The sequence below is a fragment of the Artemia sp. Qi Xiang Cuo genome, chromosome 6, assembly GCF_049724085.1.
Source record: "Artemia sp. Qi Xiang Cuo chromosome 6, ASM4972408v1, whole genome shotgun sequence".
Lineage (NCBI taxonomy): Eukaryota > Metazoa > Arthropoda > Branchiopoda > Anostraca > Artemiidae > Artemia > Artemia sp. Qi Xiang Cuo.
Window position 1 is genome coordinate 67,034,739 of NC_142799.1, and position 25,518 is coordinate 67,060,256.

At 37.7% G+C, this 25,518-nt stretch overlaps 1 protein-coding gene across 4 annotated transcripts in view; it reads right to left on the reverse strand.

Moving 5' to 3' along the window:
- Positions 1 to 25,518, reverse strand: part of LOC148951532 (uncharacterized) — a 92,511-nt gene that overhangs the window by 21,591 nt on the left and 45,402 nt on the right. For 2 of the 4 annotated variants that reach the window (XM_089090319.1, XM_089090318.1), the window contains exons 2-4: positions 20,912 to 21,103; positions 13,462 to 13,635; positions 3,540 to 3,655 (exon numbers count right to left, since the gene is read on the reverse strand). In XM_089090319.1, coding sequence (XP_088946445.1) covers positions 3,540 to 3,655; positions 13,462 to 13,635; positions 20,912 to 21,086 — 465 coding nt within the window. In that variant the 5' untranslated portion in view covers positions 21,087 to 21,103. Of the gene's footprint in view, positions 1 to 3,529; positions 3,656 to 13,461; positions 13,636 to 20,911; positions 21,104 to 25,518 lie in introns of all 4 variants that reach the window. The other 2 variants (XM_089090320.1, XM_089090321.1) reach the window with 1 other exon arrangement.

Genomic DNA, 25,518 nt, shown 5'->3' on the forward strand with positions numbered 1-25,518 from the left:
GAAACACAAAGGTCGTTTAATTGAGACAATAAGAAGCTTTTTTAAAAGTGCTAAAAAAAACTTTAGCGTAAAGAGCGAGGTGTTGAGGAGGGAGCAACACACCTCCACATGCGTAATAATTTCTGTTCGTTTTAAGCTTTAATGTTGCTCCATACTTTCAGTTGAAAAACTAGTTTTTTTTTATAAAAACATACTGGAAAAACAGCCTTCTTGCAGTGAAAACAATTTCTTGTCTTGGAAAAATACATTGCTGTTAACCTACTTTCAAGCAAAAATAAGACCTAGCTGACCAGTTTTTTGCACTGTTTTTACGTTCATACAACTATTTTTTATTGTAGAAAACATTTCTAATTAACAATGAAAAAGAAAGCAATAGAATGAGGCTGTTATTAATCATCGAAGGGAATAGGAATTATTTTTGGGATAAAAAATGCACCTGTCTCTTCGATATATACCGTTCTGAATTTGAATCTTCCATTATAGCGTAAACAATACAAATGTTTTCCAGTAACTGTTTCATATGCTGTATAGCCTTTTTGCAATACTTTATCTTAATTTACCCAAAAACCTCCACTTAATTTACTAAAATTCCCAATTCTTGCCTGCATGATTTATATACAAGGAATTATTGGACAAATGGCCTAAAGACAATTCCAATCAAAAGCCTTATGCTAAGGCCTTATACCTTATGGTAGATTACGTGCAAGTGTCCTTTAAATATAACCTAAATTAATTTTTTATTTGGTAAATAAAAAATGCTCAAAATAATAATGATATTTCTTACACCGGTTTTAAAATTGTCAATAGATGACAAAAAAAAATATTCTATACTTGTTATATATATACATATATACATATATATATATATATATATATATATATATATATATATATATATATATATATATATATATATATATATATATATATATATATATATATATATATATATATATATATATATATATATATATATATATATATATATATATATATGTATACAGGGTGGGCGGAAAGTAACTCCCTATTTTGATTAATAATACAATGTACATTATATTTATTTATTCTCAAAAAAATTAATCATACAAGGTAGGCATAAATGGTAAGTTATCTCTAAAATTCAATATGTGCCCCAGATCTTTCCACCAGCTGCTGCAAACGTTCAGGAATGGCATCCACTGACTTTCTCAGAAACTCCGCTGGGATGGTGGACATGACTCCCTTTATTCGATCCTCCAGTTCTTCGAGTGTCTTTGGTTTGGAGCGGTAGACTTCTTCCTTTACCCAACCCCAAAGAAAAAAGTCACAGGGTGTCAAATCCGGGCTCCTGGATGGCCATTCATGTGGACCACGACGTCCCAACCAACGCCCCGGAAAGCGAGCATCCAGCCATTCGCGGACAACAAGAGCAAAGTGTGGTGGGGCGCCATCTTGCATAAATATCAACTCGTCGATGTTCTCCCATGTGATGACAACTGGCCAGACTCTATCACACAACATATCAAGGTATCGTTCAGCATTCATGGCGTTGCGCAGAAGAAATGGGCCCACAACCTGATCTGAGGTGATACCACACCACACCGTTACTTTGGGTCGATTTTGCTGTTTTTCAACTGTCATCATAGGATCCTCTCCTGCCCAGTAGTGGCAGTTGTGACGGTTGACAAAGCATCCGACGTGAAATACAGTCTCATCAGTACAGAGGATGTTGCGGAAGAGATGGGGCCACTCTTCATGCCAAGCCAGCATGATTTCTCCGAACTCCTTGCGAATGTCACAGTCCTCATCCGAAAGTGATTGGCAGTAGTGCGGCTTCCACGCACTCCAGTTCAACTCTTTCTTGAGCACAGTTCGCACTGTGTAGCGGGTGAGTCCACTTTCCCGAGCTGCCTGGCGAGTTGACTTTCCTGGACTACGCTGGAACATTGCTTGGACTGCGTGCACTGTCTCCTGGGTAGTGGATGTCGAAGGGCGTCCACTTCTGCGAACATCTACCACAGATCCTGTGGTCATGAGCTTCGCGTGACAGTTTCTTATTGTTTTTGGTTCCACTTGGGCACGTGGTTCATGAATAGTCCGCCACCATCGTTGAACTCGTACGACAGATTGCCAAACTTCATATCGTGACGCCGGCTGGGCACGCTCCTGAAGTGTTAACTGCTGAACCATGTTATGGTTTTATCAGAAATCAAAAACAAAACTACCAATAAAATTGTACCATTTGAGAGAATTAATCATAAAAATATGACAAAGCAGTAACAAATTATATACAATTTATAAGTAATTTAAAATAGGGAGTTACTTTCCGCCCACCTTATATATATATATATATATATATATACATGTATACATATGTGTATACATACATGCACACACACACATGTATATATATATATATATATATATATATATATATATATATATATATATATATATATATATATATATATATATATATATATATATATATATATATATGCATATTTCGTAACACCGATTTTAAAACCGACCACCTTCTCCACACTACAATCAAATTACAGTCGCATTGGCCTTGAATTTAACCCACAGAAGTCGGATATTCTTCTGTTCAGCTGGTGCCAAGAAGAGGTATCGTCTGTGAGGCTGGGAGAACTGTCTTTAGCCCCTGTCTCGAAAATATTTACCTTGGTTTACCAACTGGAAAGGATCTAAAAACTAACCGCTCCCTTCTTATTGATCATATCCGTAAACGCCTGGCTTTTGCTTACAGTAGAGTAGTCTAATCTAAAATCCGTTTCAAATATTTAATTTTGGCTCAACTTTATTACGCAGCATTCCTTCCCCATTTCCTGTACCTAAGCCCGTTTTGGAGAATTTTTCCCAAGCCAGAGAAAAGAAAGCTCAGATCTGCATTTTTTAAGTATGCAAAGTTCTTGTTGTGGCTCCCACCGTGGACAAAAAATTCGCATATTTCTAAAGTATTTTAAATTGCGGACCCGACGGCAGCTATAATTGAACAAATGAAACGGTACAACGAGAAAGTTTCTTCCCACCCTTGGTACCGTTTGCTAAGGCAGTAAATCGCTGTCCATTTAATTTTTGTTTGCACATCTCTTGTCATATTTAGTCTTTTTACCGTCTCTTGTCATACTTAGACTAGCTGATTGAGTCCGTTGATTTTGAATTGAAGTTATCAAGTATTTTGCTGTAGGTTAGGTTAGTTGAATTGGAGTTATCAATCATATTGCTTATGTTTCTTCAGTACTTGGAAGTTTAAAAAGTAAAATTTCTTACGTACCTGCAGTGCAGTGTATAACTGAGTTTTTGTTTCTCGTCTTTGTAATTGTTCGATTATGTGTAATGTGTTGTAATTTATTTTTTGTGTGTTTTTTCTTTTTTAGTGATACTCCGTTTTTTGTACCTTTTTTGACGGGTATTAAATAAAATAAACAATATATATATATATATATATATATATATATATATATATATATATATATATATATATATATATATATATATATATATATATATATATATATATAATTACAGTTTCTCACCATTCTCCATCGCTTCAGCTTAACACTAAGGGGTGCGGGTCCGAGCTTTGTGGCATCTTCATGTGTCAGATGATTCTCTTTAAGGGCACGGTCGTAGTCTTCAAAAGAGCGTGAAACTGAAAATTAACAACTATTGTAATTTAAATCGTTCGAAAAGTGATTACTCAAATCTTACTATCGATTTAAGTGCATAGATGTAGAAGAGGTCTCAATTCTATTGAGGGGGGGGGGGGGGGTGGCATCGAACAATTTGCCCAATGGAGATTCAAAAACAAGACTTAAATGTATTTCTAGGCCAAATATTTAGAATTCAACTCTATAGTTTGGACCAGCCTAGAGGAGATCTCCGTCTTTTTTTATGGAGATGCATGCTTTAACAAGCCATTGGGGCAAATGGACTATAAACATGTGACTAAATTTTTAATTATTCAGAAAAATAAGTTTTTTGGCCCTTTTTCGGTTCTCATTTTCCGAGAAACCAAGAAAGCTGTAGGGTTTTTCTTTTTCCCGTATTCCAATGGGAACAACATCAGAACTTGTGGGACCATGGACCTAAAGGTACAAGTTTACAGCCAATGGCAAAATTGGCTCCCTTTTAGTAGCAAGTGCCCCCAAACTCAGCCATCTTTTTAAAATTTTGCTATTTTTGGCCCAGTGACATTTCTTCTTCTTTTTTTTTTTTAGCTTCAGGCCGTTCGAGACAAAAAAATATTTTTGACAAAAAAAAAAAAAAAAAAAAAAAAAAAAAAAAAAAATCGCTAGACTTTCTCTAAATAAATCATAACCAAACCAAGGATAGACTGCTGATGGCGTAAACAAAAGTTCAATCTAGCCAATGAACGATACACCGGACGGAAGACCACAACATTTAGAGGAAATTAATGTAGCTCTCTATGCCTAACCTCCCAATAGTTTAGTCCTTTAAAAAAAAAAGATTTCATGCGAAATTAAATATTCTTGGATAGTTTCAAATTGTCCAATAAGTTTTATTGCTATTATTTTTCTGTTTTCTTTTTTTTAGCAGTGTTAGAAAACCAATTAAATGAAATCCAACATGGATCACTTTAATAGGATAAATTATTTGACTTTGAATCCTTTTTTTGTTCTTGACTTTAGACTCAGTTTATATTTCCCAAGAGGGGAATAGAGTTATGAGGTTAAAATGTTATTTTAAAGTTATAAATTAAAAACTCATTGTTCTGTTTATAGTGAAGATTGTTTCCATAAGTAGTAGTCAAGGTACTATTTCTATGGCCCCTCCGTACCAAACAGGTTCTACAGGGCATTACACCTTTACCAAGAGATTTACGCAATTTAAGGACAAGTTTTTCTGAAGTAGATTTCTAGTTCATGATATACAAGTTTTTTTTAGGTTAAATCCGTGGTCACTCATCTGTAAGTTTTTTTGTTGGTTTTTTTTTTTTTTTTAAACTTGGAAAAAATGTTTTTAAAAAAATTAAAACGAAAGAAACAGGAATTATATTTTTTTAAAGAGGAGCGAGATTTTGTGATGCTATAAGACAGGTTTAGTTTAATGGGTTAATTAATAGAAGGACTAACATAAAAGGGTAATTACTTCTTTAGTTTACGAGTTTTGCAAATTTTTTGCGAAAAAATATTTGCGTAAAGGTATTGCGATGGTTAAGAATGCCTCACGGGTAATTAAAGAATGGGGAGCTTGCATCAACAGTACAAAGAATATGCACAAATACTTAATAGATTTGACGCTTACAAGAGAAATTGGTTAGAAGGTATTCAATAGCTTAATTGAAAAGTAACGATAGAATGACATTGTGACTTGACCTACCTTTACCTCGCCGATGTGGTCTGTATAATACATAAGTAACGTTTGAAAAGTATTGTCAATTTAAAAAGAAATGGCTGAAAAGTGTTTTGAGGGGGAGGGGTGGCTGGGCGGGGTGAGTGGCACGAGGGTACAGTTAACGGGGATACCGGTGCCCGGGGGGTTTCGGTTATCCAGGGGTTCAGTTACACGGGGGATTCAGTTGCACGGGGGTTGAGTTAAATGGGAATTGAGTTCCACGAGAGTAGTGCTTTGTCGTGGTTTAGCCGTGAGGTCCCTTACCACAACCCCAAAAGGGCTCCGATCCCCCCACCCCAACCCCGAAGGAACCCCCCCGGTCCTCAAAGGTTATCGAGGCTCCCAAAGGGGCCGTGGTTTACCTTGTAACTTTTACATTCTCTTGATTTTCAAAGTTCCGTTTGAAGGACTCTGTTTTTTAATGCTTTTACAATCGGAGATGTTTGATTAACCTTTGCAAAAAAAAGGGGTAATATGATTTGTGAATTGGAGGAGATGCCATGATTATGTACTGTATAATACACAAGTGATGTTTTGGAGCGTATTGTCAATTTAACGAGAAAATGACTGAAAAATGTTTTGAGGGAGATGGGTTGCATGGAGGGTTGAGTTGCATGAGAGTTCAGTTAAAGGGGATACTGTTGCACGGAGGTTTCGGTTATACAGGAGTTCAGTTACAAGGGGGTTCAGTTGCACGGGGGTTGAGTTAAATGGGGATTGAGTTCCTCGAGATGAGTGCTGTGTTGTAGTTGCTCCATGTATTGTTTGCCCGCAACTCTACAGAGACCTAATCCCCCCACCCCAACCCCGACGGAACTCCCCGGTTCTCAAAGAGTCTCTCGGCCCCGACAGGGGCCGTGTGCTAACTTCTTAATTTTTCCATATCTGGATTTTCAAATTTCCCTATTTAGCGCTCTGTTGTTAATGCTTTTACAATCGGAGATGTTTGATTAACCTTTGCAAAAAAAAAGGGTAATGGGATTTGCGAATTGGAGGAGATGTCGTGATTATGTACTGTATAATACACAAGTAACGTTTGAAATGTATTGTCAATTTAAAAAGAAATGGCTGAAAAGTGTTTTGAGTGGGAGGGGTTGCATGGAGGGTTGAGTTGCACGAGGATTCAGTTAAAGGGGGTACAGTTGCATGGGGTTTTTGGTCATACAGGGGTTCAGTTACAAGGGGGTTCAGTTGCACGGGGATTGAGTTCCACGAGAGTAGTGCTTTGTCGTGGTTTAGCCGTGAGGTCCCTTACCACAACCCCAAAGGGCTCCGATCCCTCCACCCCAACCCCGAAGGAACCCCCCCGGTCCTCAAAGGTTCTCTAGGCTCCCAAAGGAGCCGTGGTTTACCAGGTAACTTTTACATTCTCTTGATTTTCAAAGTTCCGTTTGAAGGAGTTCCGTTTGAAGGACTCTGTTTTTAATGCTTTTACAATCGGAGATGTTTGATTAACCTTTGCAAAAAAAGGGGTAATGGGATTTGTGAATTGGAGGAGATGCCATGATTATGTACTGTATAATACACAAGTGATGTTTTGGAGCGTATTGTCAATTTAACGAGCAAATGACTGAAAAGTGTTTTGAGGGAGATGGGTTGCATGGAGGGTTGAGTTGCATGAGAGTTCAGTTAAAGGGGTACAGTTACACGGGGGTTTCGATTATACAGGGGTTCAGTTACAAGGGGGTTCAGGTGCACGGGGGTTGAGTTAAATGGGAATTGAGTTCCACGAGAGTAGTGCTTTGTCGTGGTTTAGCCGTGAGGTCCCTTACCACAACCCCAAAGGGCTCCGATCCCCCCACCCCAACCCCGAAAGAACCCCCCCGGTCCTCAAAGGTTCTCTAGGCTCCCAAAGGGCCCGTGGTTTACCTTGTAACTTTTACATTCTCTTGATTTTCAAAGTTCCGTTTGAAGGACTCTGTTTTTAATGCTTTTACAATCGGAGATGTTTGATTAACCTTTGCAAAAAAAGGGGTAATGGGATTTGTGAATTGGAGGAGATGCCATGATTATGTACTGTATAATACACAAGTGATGTTTTGGAGCGTATTGTCAATTTAACGAAAAAATGACTGAAAAGTGTTTTGAGGGAGATGGGTTGAATGGAGGGTTGAGTTGCATGAGAGTTCAGGTAAAGGGGATACCGTTACACGGGGGGTTCGGTGAGACAGGGGCTCAGGTCCAAGGGGGGTCAGTTGCACGGGGGTTGAGTTAAATGGGGATTGAGTTCCACGAGAGTAGTGCTTTGTCGTGGTTTAGCTTGTCACAGTTTTAAAAGAGCTTTACGGGGATTGAGAGACTCAGTTGCCGGATTCCGTGTGGTTTTCCTTTACTTGGTGGTCATTAAAAATGAAATTTTTGTGTTAGATAAGTAGTTTTTGTATCTTTTAAAAGAGCTTTAAGGGGATTGAGAGACTCAGTTGCCTGATTCCGTGTGGTTTTTCTTTACTTGGTGGTCATTAAAAATGAAATTTTTGTGTTAAATAAGTAGTTTTTGTATCTTTTAAAAGAGCTTTACGGGAATTGAGAGACTCAGTTGCCTAATTCCGCGTGGATTTTCTTTACATTGTTTTCATTAAAAACGATTATTTTTTTTTATATATTTAGATTTTGTTTTTTGTAATAGTGCTTGAATTGGTTTGAGAGACTATGTTGCCTGATTCCATGTAGTTTTTTCTTTACTTGGTTGTCATTTTTTGTATATTTTAAAAGAGATTTACAGGGTTTGAGAGTCTCAGTTGCCTAATTCCGTGTGATTTTTCTTTACTTGATGGTCATTAAAAACGAAATTTTTGTGTTAAATAAGTAGTTTTTGTATCTTTTAAAAGAGCTTTATGGGGTGTGAGAGACTCAATTGCCTGATTCCGTGTGGTTTTTCTTTACTTGGTTGTCATTAAAAACGAAATTTTTGTGTTAAATAAGTAGTTTTTGTATCTTTTAAAAGAGCTTTACGGGGATTGAGAGACTCAGTTTTACCTTGTCACAGTTACATTTTCTTGATTTTTCAAAGTTCATTTTGAATTTCTTTCACTGAAATGCAAGAGTTGGAATATTTCAGTAGTGTTTGGTTGTGGTTTACCTTGTCACAGTTACATTTTCTTGATTTTTCAAAGTTCATTTTGATTTTCTTTCACTGAAATGCAAGAGTTGGAATATTTCAGTATTGTATGGTTATGGTTTACCTTGTAACAGTTACATTTTCTTGATTTTTCAAAGTGAAATTTGAATTTATTTCTTTGAAATGCAAGAGTTGGAATATTTCAGTAGTGTTTGGTTGTGGTTTACCTTGTCACAGTTACATTTTCTTGATTTTTCAAAGTTCATTTTGAATTTCTGTCGTTGAAATGCAAGATTTGGAATATTTCAGTGGTGTTTGGTTGTTGTTTACCTTGTCACAGTTACATTTTCTCGATTTTTCAAAGTACATTTTGAATTTCTTTCGTTGAAATGCAAGAGTTGGAATATTTCAGTAGTGTTTGGTTGTGGTTTACCTTGTCACAGTTACATTTTCTCCTCCAATGGATATAATGTGGTCAGAAAATGACCACATTTTCTTGATTTTTCAAAGTTCATTTGAATTTCTTTCATTGAAATGCAAGAGTTGGAATATTTCAGTAGTGTTTGGCTGTGGTCTACCTTGTCACAATTACATTTTATTGATTTTTCAATGTTCATTTTGAATTTCTTTCGCTGAAATGCAAATGTTGGTATATTTCAGTAGTGTTTTTTTGTGCTATACCCTGTCACAGTTACGTTTTCTCGATTTTTCAAAGATCATTTTGAATTTATATAGTTGAAATGCAAGAGATGGAATATTTCAGTAGTTTTTGGTTGTGGTTTACCTTGTCACAGTTACATTTCCTGATTGTTAAAAGTTCTTTTGAATTTATTTCGCTGAAATGCAAGATTTGGAATATTTAAGTAGTGCTTGGTTATGATTTACCTTGTCACAATTACACTTTTTTTATTTTTCAAAGTTCATTTGAATTTCTTTCGTTGAAATGAAAGAGTTGGAATATTTCAATAGGGTTTGTTTGTGTTTTATATTGTCACAAATACATTTTCTTTATTTTTCAATGTTCATTTTGAATTTTATTAGTTGAAATGCAAGAGTTGGAATAGTTAATTATTGTTTGGTTATGTTTTAAATTGTAACTGATACATTCTCTTTATTTTACAAAGTTAAATATTTAATTATTTATTTTTAATGAAAGTGTGTGAATATTTAAGTAGTGGATGGTTTTGGTTTACCTTATCACAGTTACATTTTCTTGATTTTTCAAAGTTCATTTTGAATTTCTTTCGTTGAAATGCAAGAGTTGGAATATTTCAGTAGTGTTTGGTTGTGGTTTACCTTGTCACAGTTACATTTTCTTGATTTTTCAAAGTTCATTTTGAATTTCTTTCGTTGAAATGCAAGAGTTGGAATATTTCAGTAGTGTTTGGTTGTGGTTTACCTTGTCACAGTTACATTTTCTTGATTTTTCAAAGTTCATTTTGAATTTCTTTCGCTAAAATGCAAGAGTTGGAATATTTCAGTGTCACAGTTACATTTTCTTGATTTTTCAAAGTTCATTTTGAATTTCTTTCGTTGAAATGCAAGAGTTGGAATATTTCAGTAGTGTTTGGTTGTGGTTTACCTTGTCACAGTTACATTTTCTTGATTTTTCAAAGTTCATTTTGAATTTCTTTCGTTGAAATGCAAGAGTTGGAATATTTCAGTAGTGTTTGGTTGTGGTTTACCTTGTCACAGTTACATTTTCTTGATTTTTCAAAGTTCATTTTGAATTTCTTTCGTTGAAATGCAAGAGTTGGAATATTTCAGTAGTGTTTGGTTGTGGTTTACCTTGTCACAGTTACATTTTCTTGATTTTTCAAAGTTCATTTTGAATTTCTTTCGTTGAAATGCAAGAGTTGGAATATTTCAGTAGTGTTTGGTTGTGGTTTACCTTGTCACAGTTACATTTTCTTGATTTTTCAAAGTTCATTTTGAATTTCTTTCGTTGAAATGCAAGAGTTGGAATATTTCAGTAGTGTTTGCTTGTGGTTTACCTTGTCACAGTTACATTTTCTTGTACTCAATCCCCAATCCCCATCCCCATTTAATCCCCATTTAACTCAACCCCCGTGCAACTGAACCCCCTTGTAACTGAACCCCTGTATAACCGAAACCCCCGTGTAACTGTATCCCCCTTTAACTGAACTCTCATGCAACTCAACCCTCCATGCAACCCATCTCCCTCAAAACACTTTTCAGTCATTTTCTCGTTAAATTGACAATACGTTCCAAAACATCACTTGTGTATTATACAGTACATAATCATGGCATCTCCTCCAATTCACAAATCCCATTACCCCTTTTTTTGCAAAGGTTAATCAAACATCTCCGATTGTAAAAGCATTAAAAACAGAGTCCTTCAAACGGAACTTTGAAAATCAAGAGAATGTAAAAGTTACAAGGTAAACCACGGCCCCTTTGGGAGCCTAGAGAACCTTTGAGGACCGGGGGGGGGGGGTTCCTTCGGGGTTGGGGTGGGGGGATCGGAGCCCTTTGGGGTTGTGGTAAGGGACCTCACGGCTAAACCCCGACAAAGCACTACTCTCGTGGAACTAAATCCCCATTTAACTCAACCCCCGGGCAACTGAACCCCCTTGTAACTGAACCCCTGTATAATCGAAACCCCCGTGTAACTGTACCCCCTTTAACTGAACTCTCATGCAACTCAACCCTCCATGCAACCCATCTCCCTCAAAACACTTTTCAGTCATTTTCTCGTTAAATTGACAATACGCTCCAAAACATCACTCGTGTATTATACAGTACATAATCATGGCATCTCCTCCAATTCACAAATCCCATTACCCCTTTTTTTGCAAAGGTTAATCAAACATCTCCGATTGTAAAAGCATTAAAAACAGAGTCCTTCAAACGGAACACCTTCACACGGAAATTTGAAAAAAACTAGATGTTAACATTAAATAGTAACCCCCCGCCGCGGGGGGTACCCGAGAGACTGTGGGAGGACCGGGGGGGTGCCGTGCCGTGGGTCTGGGGGGCATCAGAACCCCTGTGGGTTGCGGTATGGGACCTCACGGCTAAACCACGACAAAGCACTACTCTCGTGGAACTCAATTCCCATTTAACTCAACCCCCGTGCAACTGAATCCCCTTGTAACTGAACCCCTGTATAACCAAAACCCCCCGTGCAACTGTACCCCTTTTAACTGAACTCTCGTGCAACTCACCCCTCCATGCAACCCATCCCCTCAAAACACTTTTCAGCCATTTCTTTTTAAATTGACAATACATTTCAAACGTTACTTGTGTATTATACAGTACATAATCACGACATCTCCTCCAATTCACAAATCCCATTACCCCTTTTTTTGCAAAGGTTAATCAAACATCTCCGATTGTAAAAGCATTAAAAACAGAGTCCTTCAAACGGAAGTCCTTCAAACGTAACTTTGAAAATTAAGAGAATTTAAAAGTTACACGGTAACCCCCGGCTCCTTTGGGAGCCTTTAGACCGTTGGAGGACCGGGGAGTTCCTTGGGGGTTGGGGGGGGGGGATCGGAGCCCGGGGGGGTTGTGGTAAGGGACCTCACGGCTCAACCACGACAAAGCACTACTCTCGTGGAACTCAATTCCCATTTAACTCAACCCCCGTGCAACTGAACCCCCTTGTAACTGAACTCCTGTATAACCGAAACCTCCGTGCAACAGTATCCCCTTTAACTGAACTCTCATGCAACTCAACCCTCCATGCAACCCATCTCCCTCAAAACACTTTTCAGTCATTTTCTCGTTAAATTGACAATACGCTCCAAAACATCACTTGTGTATTATACAGTACATAATCATGGCATCTCCTCCAATTCACAAATCCTATTACCCCTTTTTTTTGCAAAGGTTAATCAAACATCTCCGATTGTAAAAGCATTAAAAAACAGAGTCCTTCAAACGGAACTTTGAAAATCAAGAGAATGTAAAAGTTACAAGGTAACCCACGGCCCCTTTGGGAACCTAGAGAACCTTTGAGGACCGGGGGGTTCCTTCGGGGTGGGGTTGGGGGGATCGGAGCCCTTTTTGGGGTTGTGGTAAGGGACCTCACGGCTAAACCATGACAAAGCACTACTCTCGTGGAACTCAATTCCCATTTAACTCAACCCCCGTGCAACTGAAGCCCCCGTGTAACGGAACCCCGGGATAACCGAAACCCCCCGGGCCCCTGTCTCCCCGGGAACTGAAACCGCTTGCCACTCACCCCGCCAAGCAACCCATCCCCCTCAAAACACTTTTCAGCCATTTCTTTTTAAACTGACAATACTTTTCAAACGTTACTTATGTATTATACAGACCACATCGGCGAGGTAAAGGTAGGTCAAGTCACAATGTCATTCTATCGTTACTTTTCAATTAAGCTATTGAATACCTTCTAACCAATGTCTCTTGTAAGCGTCAAATCTATTAAGTATCTGGGCATATTCTTTGTATTGTTGATGCAAGCACCCCATTCTTTAATTACCCGTGAGGCAATCTTAACCATCGCAATACCTTTACGCAAATATCTTTTCGCAAAAAATTAGCAAATCTCGTAAACTAAAGAAGTAATTACCCTTTTCAAAAAACATTAGTCCTTCTATTAATGAACCCATGAAACGAAACCAGTCTGATAGCATCAAACAATCTCGCTCCTAGTTCCAAAAATATAGTTCATTTAGCTTTCTTATTAATATTTTTAAAAAACTTTTATCCAATTTTAAAAAAAACAACAAAAAACTAATAATAAACTTAAAGATGAATTACCACGGATTTAACCTAAAAAAAAACTTGTATATCATGAACTAGAAATCTCCGTCAGAAAAACTTGTCCTTAAATTGCGTAAATCTCTTGGTAAAGGTGAAATGCCCTGTAGAACCTGTTTGGTACGGAGGGGCCATAGAAATAGTACCTTGACTACTACTTCCATATGGGGCTTAAATTACTCCAACTTTCTTTACCTCCGTATGTTTGTATTGAAATTAAATGCTGGCAATGTAGATACAAAAACTTCTTTTTTTAATTTTGTGAACTCAACTATAAGTCTATGACTTACCACTTATAATTTTGTTTCTGGCGTGCTTATAAAAATGCGTTTCATAACTTTTTGAATTGCTGCTAGAACTAGATACGGAAGAAGAATTCTTCTTAGGTTGTAACCTTGGATTTGTGAGATCAGATCCATTTAAAATGAGCGAATTGCGAACCTCTGATTGATCTGAGTTGAAAACTGCAATGAAATTATATGACTGAATAAGAGTAGGCCTATATTGAGAAACTTGATTTGTAAACAGCTTTTGTTTATGAGTGCCTATGTAAAAGATAAAAAACAAGAAGATAAAAAAAAAACTTTAAATTTATAAAGATTAGAATTTAACTTCCTGCGCTTCAAAAAATCTAACTTAAACTACAATTCAAACTTTTAAAATTTACCCGCATAATGACTCATAGGAGTAGTTCAGAGATCTGAAGATTTGCCAAAAACTCGAACACAAGCTCCTGAGTGTGTTAAACTTAACTCCCAACTTTACATCCAGAGCCCAAAATGTTCTTTGCTGCAGTCCTATGCTAGTTTCTTGGAAGAATTTTCCAACATAGTGAAACGTTGTCAATATAATCGTCCTACAAAACGGAGCAACAGATATGGCTGTAAAAATATACACAGTTCTTTTATAAGTAATCATTATCTTTTAATTTATAAGGGAGTTATATCATGCGCCATGAATATTTGACAAAGGGAAAAATTTACCTAACTTTCAAATATAAACACACTAAAAATCCCTTTCTTCCGTTTTTGCAAATATATTCTGTAGTTGCCAGTCTGGACTCGCAACCAGTATATTTCGATTAGATATGGCGTTTTTTGTATTTCTTTTGAAATGGACCAGCTTGTGGACAGGTTCCGTAAGCGTATAGAAAATATTCTCGACTTCCCACATAACTATACAGCTTAATTGTGTTGTCTAAGTAAATGAGATGTTATTTTCTCACGGGTTTTTTCTTGTTAGTGTTTTCATTTCTCTGTTATTTTCCTGTATCTTTGTACTCCTCTAAGTGCATTTCATGCTTGTAATGAGGGTTGAAATAAATTATTATTATTACTGAAAGGTCTTTTCACGCATCCTTTAAATACTAATGATCTTTAGCCTGATGAAACATCAATATTGACAGTTTCTACTAAAGCAAAGCATAATACAATATCTAAAATAAGTAAACATCATGAATGATTCATCTATTTTAGTCAGAAAACTGTAACGACAGCAACGGAATACTTTATCATGTATATTCCTAACGATTTTCAATATAGACTATAATTAAGAGGATGGTCTACAATAATTCAAGCCTCATCTTGAAGATGACGTCAATAACCAAAGCACTTTTTACTGGGCTCATAGTCCTCTCGTACCAGTTAAAACATTTCTTCTAAAAACTTGATTCTCCAAAAATATCGGAACGTTGCCTGTAGTGAAGAGCCATAAGGCTTCAGTGTTTTATTACTCATTTATTTATTATTTTTTCCCCAAAGGCACTCCATATGGAAGGAGTGGCTATATAAACTTCTGAGAGGGCTTTTTCGATTGGAAATCAGAAGTTCTAGTGCCTTTTTTAAGAGTCAAAAGTGCTCGGAGGGTTACCAGCCCCTCCCGCCATGCCCTGTTTTCCCCGAATAGATCTGACCAAAATTTCGAGATAGCTATTTTATTCTAAATAGTCCGAAGGGAGAATAAAAATAAACCCTGGGTTGAAAAACCACCTACAGCCCCTTGACTGTAATAAGGTTATATAAAAAAGTAAGAAAATTAAATTTGACAAGAAATAAGGTTTTTTTTATGGAAGCGGGGGTGGTCGTATGCACTTTGAAGGGAGCTCATTCAATGGGAAAGCAAAAGTTCTAGTTCCCTTTTTAAGAGTACATAATGATCGAAGGACAACCAGTCCCCCTCGCCCTACTTCCCCAAATGCATCCGATTAAAGTTTTGAGGTAGTCATTTGGTTCAAAATAGTCAAAAAGTCAGATAACTCTGCTTCTGATTTTGAAACGACCTCCCCAAGCCCGCAGGGCAAGGGCTGTAACTTATGCAAACTGTTAATATATAAATATAAGGGCTGTAATTATATATTAATTCCATTGTTAATATATAAGGTTTTTATGGAAGAGGTGATCGTAGACTTTGGAGAAGGCTCATTTGATTGGAAATTGAAATTTCTGCTTTTGAAGAGTTAAAAGTGATCGGTGGGCAACCAGCCCTCCACCCAATTCCTGGGCCCTTTTCCCCAAATACGGGTGATAAAAATTTTGAGATATCCATTTTGTTCAAAATAATCCTAAGGCTAAATAACTACACTTCTGGAGTTGAACCTCCCTCCCCCGCCCCCGGGGCGAGGGTTGTAAATTATGCAAGTTGCTTATTATTGACATTTGAGATAATGAGAGGGATGGTCGTATAAACTTTGGAGGGGCTCATTCGATTGGAAATCGGAATTTTTAGTGCCTTTTTAAGAGTCAAAAGTTACCAGTGGGCATCCAGCCCCCACACCCTTTTTTCCCCAAATGCATCCAATCGAAATTTTGTAACTGCCATTCAGTTCAAAATAGTTCAAAGGTGAAATAACTTTGCCTCCGGGGTTGACAACCCCCCCACCCCCACCCCAGCTCCCAGGGCAAGAGCTGTAAGCTATACAAGTTGCCCATTATTAACAGATAAGGATTTTTATTCGAAAAGAAGGTCTAGTAGCTATACCTCCAGGGATGCCATACCCCTATAGGCCAGGGGCAAAGATTGTATTTTATGCAATTTTCTCACAGTTTAAATGCAGGATTTTATCATTAAGAAAAGGGAAAATATTTGGTTCTGGGTCTATCCGAAAAGGCTAAAGGCATATAGGTGAAACTTCGAAGAATGTTGAGGGATGTGTTACACTAAATCAAATGCTATACTAAATCACTATCCGCATCCAGTTTATCAGAAGAGAATATGAAATATTTTGAAAACGGCTCAGGGTTTTAAGGTGCGAATTTCAGGAGATGTTCAGGGGGAATGTTGAAAAGTAGTTGAAGGGCCGCCAGCTCCCTCCCATGCCCTTTTTAGGTGACTTCCCCCAAAAATATTTGATAAAAATAGACATTTGAAATAGACATTTAGTCAAAAGCTCAAAAAACTACGCCTATGGAGGTGAAATAACCCCCAAGAGCTTTAGAAAGGTGCCGAACACAATAAACATAATGTGTGCGTGCTGGTTGTCAGAAGGACGTACCATCAATGCCTAAGGAACGACTAAGGGTATTAAGTTGAAAATTTCAGGAAATGTTGAAGAGCTATCGGAAAGAAACCAGCCCCCCTTGCACTTTTTAGATTCTCCTTTCCCTCATCACTGATCAAATATTGGAAAAGCGATTTTGTTCAAAACAGTCAAAAGTTCTAGTAAATATGCCTCTTGGGATACAATATCCCCACATCCCCAAGGCAAGGTATGTAAATTACCCAATTTACCTTCTTTTATAGGCAGTATTAATCATTAGGAAATCTGTCATAACCAAAAACAAATTATATTAAATATTTTCTATTGCACATACAACACTGAAAATAAAAATTACAGTGAAATATAATCTTTAATTGCTGAGCTTTACATAATTACATATGTCAAATATTCAATTAATTTTATTAGTTCTTTCCAAGGACTGTTCAAGACACATAGTTAAACAAAAAAACGCAATTGACACATTGAGCTTTACACTTTTACAGTTAGGGGAGGGGGAAAACAAGAGTTGCAATGATTTTTGATCCTTTTAAGTTTGATTTGAATATTTATTTTAGGTTTTACTCGTTTAAAGATTTATTTATTCATTTATATTATACCAGTTGTAGGTTTGTTTGCTATGATTGTTTATTATATTTCTGCTCGTCTTAGATAAAGAGAAATACAATCTTTAAATAATTGTTAAGCAAAACCCTGTCTATTCAATGTATCTACAGCATAAATATGACGGTTCTAGGCGTTTACCCCCCCCCCCCCTCCCTGCGGAAAATACCCCACCTCCCGTGGAAAATACCCATCGGGGAAAACAAGGCTTTCCAAATTTGAGAATTTTCTTTGAGCTTTTGTTTTTTTATCTTCCTTAGGGAGAAGGAATTTTGGTTCTTGTGTATTATACGCCACTCACTCAAGTTTACGCTGTGTAAAACTCGAGAACAAACTGGTTTCTTCGTATGTTAATTTCTTTCAGCTTAGCGTGAGATAAGACAAAGACAAGACAGAATAGATGGTAAATATATAATTTGGGCTTTATATTTGCACACAAAGGGGGGAGGGGGGTATTCGGACAGTTTGAAGTCGGAAACAATTCTTAGTTCATAATAGGCAGAATAATTATACACATTTTGCGTACAGACCCACTATACTTTACTCCCCCCACCCCAATGAACAAATATATAGCCCCCCACCCAAAAAAAATAACAAAAAGTCTCTTCAACTGAAAGTAAGGAGAAACATCAAAACTTAAAACGAACAGAAATTATTACGTATATGACAGAGGTTGCCTCTTCCTCAAGACCTCGCTCTTTACGCTAAACGTTTATTTTAGGATTATGAAACAAAGCTTATTATGCGAATTAAACGGCCATTGGGTTTCAGCAACCGTTCTTTAAGAATTAGGACAAAGTCAAAACTTTAGCGTAAAAGCAAGATTTTGTTGAAGGGGCAACTCCTTAAATATAGCCTACCGGTACGTAATAATTCCTATTCGTTTTGAGTTTTGATGTTGCTCCTTACTTTCAGTTGAAAAAACTTGTTTTTTAAATGTAATTCGTGATCTTTTTTAAATAATACCGGGAAATCCGGCTCTCCCCATGAAAAATTCCGGTTCTTGTGTATTATACGCCACTCACTCAAGTTTACGTTGTGTATAACTGGAGAAAAAACCGATTTCTTTGTTAGTTTCTTCGTTACTTTAGAAACAAATTTAGGCTATATATTTGCATATTGGCAGGGGGAGAAGTTAAGTATAGCGGATCTGCATGCAAAATGTGTTAGATACAATTATTCTGCATATTATGAAGTAAGAATGCGTTTCTGACTTCAAACTGTCCAAATACTTTACCCCCTCCCCTTATGTGCAAATAGCCCAAATTATATACTTCCCATCTATTCTGTCACTTGTCTCTGTCCTGTCTCACGCCAATCTGAAAGAAACTATCGAAGAAACCGGTTTGTTCTCGAGTTGCAGCGTAAACTTGAGTGAGTAGCGTTTAATACACAAGTACCAAAATTCCTTCCCCCAAAGGAAAAAAAACCTCAAATAAAACTCTTAAATTTGGAAAGCCTTATTTTCCTCGGGAGGGGGGTAATTTTCCAGGGAGGGGGGGGGGGGTATTTTTCGGGGGATAAACAACGGGGGGGGGGGGTAAACGCCGGCCACCAAATATTACGTCTCCTGTGTCGACAAGGTTTTTAGCCAAAGCAAGTAGCATAGTAGGAAACTCGCAAAGCTGTCAAATTGCTCAAAGATACCTCCGTTGAGCTGATTTTTAACGTTTTCCTAATAGGCATGCAAGAAATTTTTTAGGGACTGCCTTTTCCTGAACTTTAAAAAGACAAGTCTGTTGTTTAATTTAAAAAAAAAAGAAGTAGTTAAGCGGTTTTCCTAAGATTACCGGGAAAGCAGGCGTCAGCTTTAAGTTTTCAATCGTTTATTCAGATCTTTTATCCAAGCACTACAAGCTACGGCAAAACTCAATTCAATTCTAAGTAGTCTGGCCACACAAACTCGAAACGTTTATAATAGAAACAATGTACCCCCCTCCCCCCCCCCCAAAAAAAAGGCCAAGTAAAAACAACGTCAACTAAAAACGAACAGAAACCAATTCAGAAGAACCGTTTTCCGCACACACAAAAAAAAAATCAAAGAAAAGTAAAGAGTTACATTATACCAAAAATGAAAAAAAAATCAAATAATAAGCCAAGCTTTAATCAAACAGAAATCACTATCAATAAATAAATGATGCCGAAAACGAACAAATATTAAAAGCTATAATCAAGTAAAAAAAAAAAAAACAGAAATTACCCAAAACACGAGAAGGGCTAACGTTCTTAGGGAACGTTAGCCCCTAAGAACGGCCTTCTAAAGACTAGAGCCTCGTTTGCGCTTTACTGAAAACGAAATATATTTCTAATGTTTTCTCTGTTACAATGTTAATAAATCAAAATTGCTGAGATTTTCAGAAATGAATATAATAATATATTTAACTTTTATTCTACACTTAGTAGGTCTTTTCAGTGATTTTTGTTATTATGCTGATTTATTCCTTTTTTTATTTGTGTTATGACAAATTTGAAATTAATTTTGAAATAAATTCGAAATAAATTGTTTTTAGTAAATCGTAAATGACGCTCCTGTCTTTAGAAGGCTTAGGGGTCATTAGCCCTTTTCCTATGTGTGGTAATTTCAGTTTGTTTTAAGTTTGACTTGATTTGTTATTGTAGTTTCGGTTTGTTTTGGGTTTCAATTATTTGCTGATAGTGATTCCTGTTCGTTTAAAGCTTGAATTATTATTTAACGTTATTTTTGCTGGTGTCTCGCTTAATCTAGCTCTTTACTTTTCTTTGAAAAATTTCTTCGTGGAAAATGTTATTATTAACTAACAGTAAAAAAGCTTTTTGACTGTAGAAATAATCCAAAAATAACCCGAGGGAAAAGAATCTTGCCCATAATGCCCAATTGGCTCAAATGTATAAATAAAGTGGAAATTTAAGAACAAGAAACAATTCGATGCTTCTCCAGCAACAATCCTTTATTGAAACATGGAAAAAAAAAACTTTATGCCAAAATTTTGGCCCTGTTTTGTTTTATTTTTCATAAATCATGTTGAGGATTCTTCATATTAGTAGGTATGCCTGACCTAAATGGTTATGCCTCCACTCATGTAATATTCAAAAATCTTTATTATTACAAATTATCTTGTTTCAGTGCATGAAGCATGACGAAGAGAAACTACATGCATTTTTAAATGACATAAAAATACATTACAGTTTTTGAATAGTTTCTAACTTGTAGCTTGACAATATTTACCCAACAGGAAGCTACGTAAAGATGTTTTATAAACCAAACCTTAATTTAAAATACTATAATAATACGAAATACTATATAATATACTTTATATAAAATATAAAATATATATAATATAATATAAAATACTTTATATATAATATAAAATACTATAATACGAAAATACTGATATTTTCAGAAATATCCTACTTCAATTTAATTATATTGCCTTTTCTAATTTTTATTATAAAATTAACATGGCAAAATATTCTTCAGTTTTTAGGATGTCTATCTTTATTATGAAATACAAAGTCCATGGATACCCTTGTTATAGCATTACATACCCTAAATGTCTTGTAATACCAGTTTAAACATTGACTTCATTTATTTTGTCAAATAGCATAGGATCAATCATTATATCTTTCGATAGTTGATTTTTTTTTTTTAATAGTTCTTTTTTTACCTGAGTTGCTTTTAGTTGCCATATCCTTTCCATGAGCATTTGTTGAGTTGTACTTTCCATTTGCTAATTGTATCAGCAACTTTGCAAGGTAGAAAATACATACTGTATCAATAACATAAATTGTTGCAGGAAGTGGCCAACAAAAATACAAAAAAATAGTTGATAATAATGCCATTGTCTACAGTTGCCTACCTAGAAGTACAAAAAAAAATTTTAACCAACGTACAGGATACTTCTATTTATTCAAGATTTCCTCAATGATGGTCTATTAATGAGATAATAGCAATTTAGTTTTTCTTTAACTGCTATTACAAAATTGAAGCGTTTTTTTTACTAATAAACTGAACTGACTACAAGAAGTGATTAATGAGAATAACCACCATCCCCCTTGCTCTGACAACACCAGACATGTGCAGATGGTACATAATCAAACCATTTTCAAGCCTGGATCTCAGGCAAAATGTGGTGCAGTATAATATCTTCCTTCCTGAAACCAAAGGCTGTAGCTGATGCTATTCCAAAAACTGAATTACAAACTATCACAAGCAAGTCAAATTAATTCTATCTTGAAGACATTGCCCTTAAAGGAATTCATAGTGCTTGGTTTTATACAGACACAAAATACTCCACGACAGCAAAGATTAATCTAAATGAAAAACTTGTTTGGCATCTTTGGGGTTCAAGAGATTTAAAGGCCATAAAAAACTTCATAGGAGGCCATTAAAACTTCATGGTAAAGACTGAAACTTTAAACAGATTTGGTTAGAGGAAAAGTGTGTGCAACTGTTCTGGCTTCAGGCAGCTTTGTGCTTTCTATTTCCAAGTAAAAAAAAAACAGAAGCAACAAAATACAATTAAAACAAAACATGTCGTACATAAAAATATGCTCCTTGACTAGTCAAAACAATTAGACCTATATCTAATTGTTTTGTTTCTTTTTGTTGGGGGGGGGGGGCATTTTTGCTGACTTGACATTGGCCTTCTAATTTTAGGAGTTTACTTTGTTTTTGTTTTTAATGTTTTACAGTAGAGATGGGGGTCCGACTCGTGACGGGAGTCCTTATATGGGCATAGAATACTGACGGGAGTCCATATATGGGCATAGCCTCCCTAGGGAGAATGATTGCGTAATGGGGTCAATGACCTCTTTTTCCAAGGTCGATGTATTTGATGTTTCTTTGTGTAATAGCTCCGGAACGAAGGTTGCACATGCGCATTGAATTCTAACGGGAACAATGTTATTGATCTAGGACTCGAGGGGGAAGTGAATTTCCGAGAACTTGATTGCGTAATCGATCGTGAATGTCATGGTGTCCAGAAATAGTATTTGTTGTTGTTGCTCTAGGCAATGTTATGAGTTTCCCGGAATTTGGAACACCAGTGCTGTCGACCTCAATTCACCTATCGTGAATCAATAATTCCCCTTAGAAACAACAAATTAATTTCCCCTTTCTTGACAGATCAATCAATCAATGACATCATCTGTCAGACTTTAAAAATTTTCGCCCTAGAAACATTTCTCCAGGAATAGATCCAAATCATTAATGTCTTTGCCTCGGGAACAACTCTTTTGGTCGAACTCCAAAGGATATTAATAACCACAGGCCATGGAAACAATTAGGCAAGAAACATCTTAGCGATGAATTGTTTTAGCGCGCGAAAAGGTTTCTTATTAATTTGAAATGCGTTAGCGCAGAGATACCAATAACAAAGGAACACGCTGAATTTACGTTTAGGGATTATTTGGGCGAAACCGTTTTAGACAGGTTATGGAACTATTTCGGCGAAACAGATAGAGACATTTTAAAAGAAGATTTTTGAAGAGATTTTGGAAGAGGTTTTGAGTGTGGTCGTTATAATACACAAGTTTCATTTGAACAGTGTTGTGAGGTCCTCTAACCCAACCCCAAAGGGTTCCAATCCTCCTACCCCAACCCCGAAGGAAGCCCCCGGTCCTCAAAAGCCCCCCAAGCTCCCAAAGGCCCTCCACCGGTCCCCAAATGTCCCCCAGGCCCCCAACTGTCCCCCCGGACCCTCAAAGGCCCCCCAAGCTCCCAAAGGGCCACCGGCGCCCCTAAGGCCCACCCAGACCCCCAAGGCCATCCCCGGGCCCCCCAAAGGCCCATCGAGCTCCCAAAGGACCAACGGGGTCCCAAAGGCCCCCCAGGCCCCCAACTGCCCCCCGGACCCCCAAAGGCCCTCCCTGTGCCCCAAAGGCCCTCCCTGTGCCCCAAAGGCCCTCCACCGGTCCCCAAATGTCCCCCAGGCCCCCAACTGTCCCCCCGGACCCTCAAAGGCCCCCCAAGCTCCCAAAGGGCCACCGGCGCCCCCAAAGGCCCACCCAGACCCCCAAAGGCCATCCCCGGGCCCCCCAAAGGCCCATCGAGCTCCCCAAGGCCCAACGGGGTCCCAAAGGCCCCCCCCGGCCCCCAACTGCCCCCCCCGGACCCCCAAAGGCCCTCCCTGTGCCCCAAAGGCCCTCCCTGTGCCCCAGAGGCCCTCCCCCCGGCCCCCAAAGGTCCCCCAGACCAGAGAAGCGCCGCCGGGATGCGCCGTGGGCCAGGAAAGCACCGCAGGATGTGCAGCAGGGATGCGCCGTGGGTCAGGAAAGCGCCGCAGGGGATGCACCGCAGGGAGGCACCGCGGGAAAAGCGCCGCAGGATGCGCCACAGGGATGCGCCGCAAAAAAAGTAAACTAAAAAGTAAAAATTTCGAAATGTTACCCCCCAAACGCCCTCCTCAGACCCCCAAAGGCCCACCCCCCGTCCCCCAACGTCCCCCCCACCCCCCAAACGACCACCCGCCCACAAGGGACCCACACACCCACAAACGCTCTCCCCCAGCACCCCTCTTTCGTTGATGTGTGTTGTCTGAAACCAATGATTTGGGATGTGTAGTTTGCTTGGAATGGGATGCAGTATCAAAAAGGGCTGATTCGATTGGAAGTTAGAAGAGTTTGTGTCCTTTTTAATAGTCAAAGTAATTGGAGGATAACTAACACCCCTCTCACACCCACCATTTCCCCAAACACATCCAATCCAAATTTTGAGATAGCCTTTTGTTCGACGTAGTTAAAAAGTCTGGAAATTATGTTTCTGAGGATGACACTCCCCCCACAGCCCTCAGGGCAATGGTTGTAAGCTATGCCCTGGGGGCATATAAGGTTTTTTTTTATAGAAAGCATTGTCATAGAAACTTCAAAAAAGGCACTTTCTATCAAAGGAGTTATTTGTTTGATAATTTGTATCAAAAAAGGGCTCATCCAATTGGAAATTGGAATAGCTAGTGCCCTTTCTAATAGTTGAAAGTGATTGGAAGGCAACTAACACCCCTTCCTTGCCCAACATTACCCAATGGCAAAATAGAAAACAGGCATAAAATATTTTCGAACGTACTAAGTATTTATACGAAAGACACACACACACATATACACATATACACACATACACACATGCACACACATACACACATACACATACACATACACACATACACACACACGTACAAACATACACACATACACACATGCACACACATACACATATACACATACACACATACACATACACACACACATACACATACACACATACACAAACACACACACATACACATATACATACACATACACACATACACACACACACATACACACACACATACACGCACACACACACACATACACACACATACATGCACATACACACATACACACACACAAACAAACATACACACATAAACAAACATACACATACAAACACACACACACACACACACACAAACAAAAAAACACAAACACACACACCTACACACACACACAAAAACCAAAACACACACACACACAGACACACACACAAAAACAGACACACACACACACATATACACATATACACACACACATATACACATACACACACACACAGACACACACACATACACACACACACAGACACATACACACACACACATACACACACATAAACACACATACATGCACACACACATACATACACACATATACATATACACATAAACACATACACAAACATACACATACACACACACATACACATAAAAACACACATACACACACACACACACAAACAAACACACACACAAACACACATAAACACAAAAAAAAACACAAACACATACACACACATACACACGCACACATACACACACATACACACACACATACACACACACACTTACACACATACACAGACACACACACACATACAAACACACATACACATACATACACAAATATACACATACAAATATAAAAATACACACACAAACATATATAAACAAACATATATATATACACACAAATACACACACACATACACACTCAAAAACATAAACAACTTCATACAAACCCATAAAGATATACACACACACACATACGCACACACACAAACGCACACATACAGACACACACAAACACACATAAACACACATACACACACACATACAAACAAACACACATACACAGACGCACATACACACACACACACATACACACACACACACAGATAAAAATACAAACCCACACACACACACATAAACACACATACACATACACACATACATACACACAC